This window comes from Antrostomus carolinensis, unplaced genomic scaffold, assembly GCF_000700745.2.
Source record: "Antrostomus carolinensis isolate BGI_N321 unplaced genomic scaffold, ASM70074v2 Scaffold52488, whole genome shotgun sequence".
In the NCBI taxonomy this organism is placed as follows: Eukaryota; Metazoa; Chordata; class Aves; order Caprimulgiformes; family Caprimulgidae; genus Antrostomus; species Antrostomus carolinensis.
The window spans coordinates 1-5,756 of NW_010331921.1; the positions used below are offsets into that span (position 1 = coordinate 1).

The following is a 5,756-nucleotide window of genomic DNA, read 5'->3' on the forward strand; positions in this document are numbered from 1 at the left end:
AATGTATATATATTTATATATAGATACACACACACACAACATATATATATTAAAAAATAAAATCCCCCTCTGCTCGTGTTTCCGCTACATTATCTGCAAATGCATCATGGCCAAAGGTGAGGGTCCTGCTGAGTGTGGTGGAGCCCACTTACACAAGTGTCTTTCATGGAAAAGGTGGCCTTTGATCAGCGTCGCTCGGGTAATCCATCAGGCCTCCTGCACGCCTACAAAAGAGCTCTTTCATGAAGATATCTCAAAGCTGGCTGCATTCTCCCAGGTTATGATGTATTTTTTTTTCCATCTGGTCATTTCATTGAAAGAAAATGTGCAAATTAGTTTTATAGTGTAGATGAACAGCAGAGAATCAGACCCCAGGTTTGTGCTTAGGTTGTTTTCTAAATTCTCTGGATATATTTGAAATAGTTTGTTGTTCTGTGTGGACAAGATGGCTTTTGTGTAGTCTGGGGTTTTTTGGGGGGTATGGTAGTGGGTTTTTTATTTTTATTTTGACAAGTTGTTAGATCCAGACTCTCTGTTCTCTCCTCTGTTTATTTATAGGCCACCTAATCCTTATCTCTGCACAAAATACCAGATTTCCAGCTGTTCCTCCAACAATGTTTGTGTGAAATCTTAGATTTCTATCTTGGGTTAGAGAGTAATAAACTCCTTCAGACTTCACTGCACTGGTCTTAACCACTACGGGGTTGATGTTTCACAAAGTGGTGAGAAATGAGGTGGTGGGTATGAAGAGCTCTCTGTTCTTGACCAGTTGTTAGGCTAATATTTATATCTAATTATTTTGTTAATCTGTTAATAAGTGCTAGCCTTGATGATGATGCTGTTTACATCTCAGTTTGTTCCTGTTTTGTTTTTTTTTAAATTATTATCTGCATTTCTTTGTGGTTTCTTTTTCTAGCTGGACTCTGGATATTGGTCTGTCTGTGTACACCATCTGCTCTGGTTTGCCACCTTCTTCCTCCCTCTCTTCCCTGGGGCATGAATTGTGCTGGGCATCGTAATGGAGAAGAGCAGACACTGGTTTTGGAAATGCTCTTTGTCTTGGGTTGTAAAGCACTTTGCAATCGGTGGAGGGGAGCTAGTTAGAGAAATATATCACCTTGTTCCTTTTTCTCACATTTCTGGTCCTGAGCACAGCTCTGACTGTCCTTTGGAAGATGATGACATCGTGCTGCAATTGCCCAGAGTCCCTGCTCAATCAGCAGCTAATTGGTTTGGAAAAAACCCACCTTTGCAAACCCAGGGGGTTAAGAAGTGTTTTATGAAACCAGTGCCTTTTTTTTTTAACCCAGTCTCTGTTATTGTGCTTGCTTGGAGGCTAGTTCTGCCAACTGCTGGACAGGTTCTTTTTTGCCACCAAAGGGAGCTGTGTGTTCATGGGTCCTCTCAAAAAACCCCCCAGAAACCAACAAATTAAAGAGAAAACTGTGTCTTGTGAGAATGGTGGAAACAACTCCTGTAAACACTGTTCATTTCTGGCTGTTACAAGAAATCCTCTCATCCCTGTTAGACCTGATAGTTTTGTTTTGGGGTTTTTTTTGTCTTTTATCTCTCTGCTTGCTGTTTTGTTCTTCTACATATTCATGTTGGAAAACCAGTTTTACTACTGTCCTTCTAGCAAAGAACAATAAGTTCCTCTGGAATAGCAGCATCCAGAGACACTGTGATAAAATAAGGATTGAAAACTGTTTGAAGTTAAAAAGTAGCCATTAACTTATGGGTAGCTTCTGTTGGCTCGTTGTGTTGGCTCGTAACATTAAGGGCAGTTAATGACAGAACAAGGGGAAATGGGTTTAAACTGGAAGAGGGGAGGTTTAGATTAGATATTAGGAAGAAGTTCTTCACTATGAGGGTGGTCAGACACTGGAACAGGTTGCCCAAGGAAGTTGTGGCTGCTCCTCCCTGGAAGTGTTCTCGGCCAGGCTGGATGAGGCTTTGAGCAACCTGGTCTAGTGGAAGGTGTCCCTGCTGCTGACAGGGGGGTTGGGACTGGATGAGCTCTAAGGTCCCTTCGAACCCAAACCAGTCTATGATTCTATGATGTGCAGTCATCTTTATTGCTGGGTTCCTTCATTATTATCCTGATTTTTCAAGGTGAAGTTATTTTCCTGCCTGTTCTTTGCCAAGCAGGGTGCCTGTCCCTCCTCACACATGTGTGAAGGACATCCTTCACCCTTCCTTTTCACCATGAGCTGGAAAAGTATCTGGGAGAGTTTGGGATCCCATGGCAGAATGTAGAGAACGTTTACGCTTGTGACAGCTGTTCCCATGTCCTTTTCAAGATGAACGTCACATGATGAGCTTTAAAGGACTCTCCAGCTGTAAGTTGGACAAGTTGCTTTGGCATCTCCGTGTAGTTTCCCCCTCTACTCTGCCCTGGTGAGGCCACATCTGGAGTATTGTGTCCAGGTCTGGGCCCCACAGTTCAGGAAGGACAGGGAACTGCTGGAGAGAGTCCAGCACAGAGCCACCAAGATGATGAAGGGAGTGGAGCATCTCCCTGCTGAGGAAAGGCTGAGGGAGCTGGGGCTCTTTAGCTTGGAGAAGAGGAGACTGAGGGGTGACCTCATTAATGTTTATAAATATGAAAAGGGCAAATGTCAGGAGGATGGAGCCAGGCTCTTCTCAGTGATGCCCAATGGTAGGACCAGGGGCAATGGGTGTGAGCTGGAACACAGGAGGTTCTGCTTCAACTTGAGAAGAAACTTCTGCCCTGTGAGGGTGCCAGAGCCCTGGGACAGGCTGCCCAGGGAGGGTGTGGAGTCTCCTTCTCTGGAGACATTCAAAACCACCTGGACGCCTTCCTGTGTGATCTCATTTAGGTTCCTGCTCTGGCAGGGGGGTTGGACTGGATGATCTTTCGAGGTCCCTTCCAATCCCCAACATTCTGTGATTCTCAGATAGTTCCATAGGCCGGACCATCCCTCACTGAAAGCTGTCCTGTAGAGCTGTGGTGGGAAGAGCTGTGCAGCATCATCAAAGCCTGTCTGCTGTTTGTAGTCCTAGAAATGCCCATGTAAGAGGTGGCCGAAGGGACTTGTCTGAAAACAGAAATGTCAGGTTGGAGTTCTGGGTGTTTAATGTTCCCACCTTGGTGGCTGTTCCGTGCGCTTGGGTTGTGTTGCCTTTAAACCTGTAGGTTTTTTTCTTATTGGCAACACTCAGTTTGTCAGTTCAAATAAGACTCTTCTTCCTGCAGCTGCCATGAGAAATACTGAGTTTTGTGGAATATTGGAGGCTTCCAGGAGGCTTTGGGCGTTGGCATCAATAAATGAGAACCTAATCCACAGTTCTCATAGTGGAATCCTCTTTCCTCCCTTGCTCACTTCATTGAATTAAGCAGATAATTCTGAGTGTACTCGGCTCATCTTGGTTCTAATACGGTGATTATTCTCTAGTGCCCTGAAGAATACTTAATTTATAGAGCTTTTCCATGAGTCATAAAAGCACTTTGTTAATAGATCTTTAGTCCTTAAGACCCGGGAGTAGTTTGTAAAATCTAGTCTAGCCACACACCTGCTGCTGGCCAGAGAACATCACTGGTGGCTTTTGATATCAAACATTTATTCTGTGGTGAGGAGAGCATGGCTTTTGGTAGCGTCTTTCAGTATTGGGTTTTGATGAGAGCAGACTTTAAAAAGATCTTTTTTAAAAAAATTTTACTCCAAAGAAAATTTTACCGAACTTGCTGGCAGTAAATTGTTTTTTCTTTCTCTTTTCCAGAGCGAGGCTATGATCCCTACAATCCAGAGCTTCCGAGGCCCTCGCTGGAGACGGAGGATGGTGCTCTGACTGACATTACAGATGTGACACCCGGTATTCTGGAGCTGGAGCTGGTCAACAAGGCCATTGAGGCTGTCAAAAATGAAGTTGAGAGAGAGCAGAAAAAGTACGAGGAACTGCTAGAAACGACAAAGGAGTTCAGTGCTTCAGAGTCCTCCTCGCTCATTTCAAATACGCCCGTGTCCGCTGCTGGGACACAAAATGACTCATTTACCTCCTTAGAATATAACCCAGGTAGCTACAACTTTAATAATAACTCGGACTACAACCCTACTCCTCTTGCTGCTGCTAGCCAGTCAAGTAAATACACTTTGAACAGTTCCCGATCTAAAGGGAGCTTGCTGGAATATGTTCCCAAGGCTGTAGTACAGAATAAAAAATACACTAGCGCTGTCACTAACAATAAATATGTGATTGATGACTCTAAGCCTTCTACAGACTTGGAATATGACCCACTTTCAAATTACTCAGCCAGGCTTTTAAGCAAAGCCACAACAAAGGAGCCAAAGGGGTCTAAAAGAGGTAGGGTGCCTAGTTATGAGGAATCTTATTCTCCGTCGCGAAAGAAGCTCTGCGAAGTCCCCGATGAGTATGAAGTGTGTGCCAGGTTCTCTTCCTCTGAAGATGAGGCTGATGTGGAATATAAGCCAACTTCTGTTAGTTCACAATCCAAAGCTGGTTCTGAAAGTGAATCAAATGACGAGTTATCCAACAAAGAGCAAAGCACCAAACTGGATGACTTTGTTTCGCGGGACAGGAAAGAAGCAGCAGCGCAATATGGCACGGAGGACCTTCCAGGTTCACAGAAAAACCTTGCCAAAAACTTATCAGATAAGAATGCAAAAACAGCAAAATTGTGTTCTGGTAAGAACAACCAGGAAATGGAAAATAAAAACAAAGACTCAAAAGACAAAACAAAAAGGAAGAAATCAGATGTTAGTAAAACAGCTGGGCTCAGCGAGGTTGGTAAGAAGGAAAAAAGTAAAAATACAGAAAAAGACAAAGTGCTCAAGAAAGAAGAAAAATTGAAAACCAAGAATGAAGAGAAAAACTGTAAAGATAAAAGTGTCAAAGTAAAAAACGACGGGAATGTAAAGAAACCGGAAAAACAAAAGTCAGAAAAAGTAGATGGGCTTAAGAAGGAAAAATCCAAGTCCTCCAGCAGTAGTTCAGGGAAAAGCAAGAGTGAGGGTGTCAGCAAAGGCTCTAGCACGGAGAAGCTGGGGAGCAGCAAGAAAGAGTCCAGGCTGAAAAATGGTAAAGAAACCTCTGACCATAAAAACAAAGAGAAGGGAACCAAGACTCCAGCCCTGGAGCGAAAGAAAGAGAAGGTCAATTCTACAGAAAAAGGAGATCCAAAGAGGGGTCGGAAGCAGCAGAGTTTGAGTCACGTTGACCTGTTTGGCGATGAGAGTGGGGATGATGATGACAAAGGCCGGCCTTTGCCGTCCACGTTGCCTGATGTGAGCTCAGACTCGGATGGTGATGACTGTGGTTCGGACTCTGAGAGTGAAAATGAAGGGATGAAGAAAGTGAAGCGCTCTAAATTGTCAAAGTCATCGTCGTCTTCCTCAACATCTGATGACATTGATTATTCCATCCTTGAGAAGGACTTGGACTTTGAGTCAGATCCCATGGAAGAGTGCCTCAGGATTTTTAATGAGTCTACAGATGTGAAAACTGAAGACAAGGGCAGGCTGGGGAAACAGGTAATGCTGGTTTGGGATGGTGGGTTCTCTGGCATCTAAACACAAAAGGATTCTGGTTTAGTTTAGGGGTATTGCTTATTTCAAGTAGCTGAAGGAGGGCTATGGAGGGAGATTCCATATGTTGGGATAATCTCATCCATGTCATGACTGAGTGCTTTGAAGAGTTTGCACCTGAATTCACCTGCTGGATTGAAAACTACTGTGAAATGTTAAGGGTTCTGGGCAGAGAAAAACTTAATGAAATAT

The 5,756-nt window shown here is 43.8% G+C and overlaps 1 protein-coding gene across 1 annotated transcript; it reads left to right on the top strand.

Annotated features, from left to right (window-relative positions):
* Positions 1-106: 106 nt before the first annotated feature.
* Positions 107-5,510, top strand: LOC104529122 (RNA exonuclease 1 homolog; the record flags this gene model as incomplete). The annotated part of the gene is made up of 2 exons (XM_010173324.1): positions 107-116; positions 3,742-5,510. Coding segments are annotated over exons 1-2 (1,779 nt in total), but the record flags the coding sequence as incomplete, so codon positions are not given.
* Between the last annotated feature and the right edge of the window lie 246 nt (positions 5,511-5,756).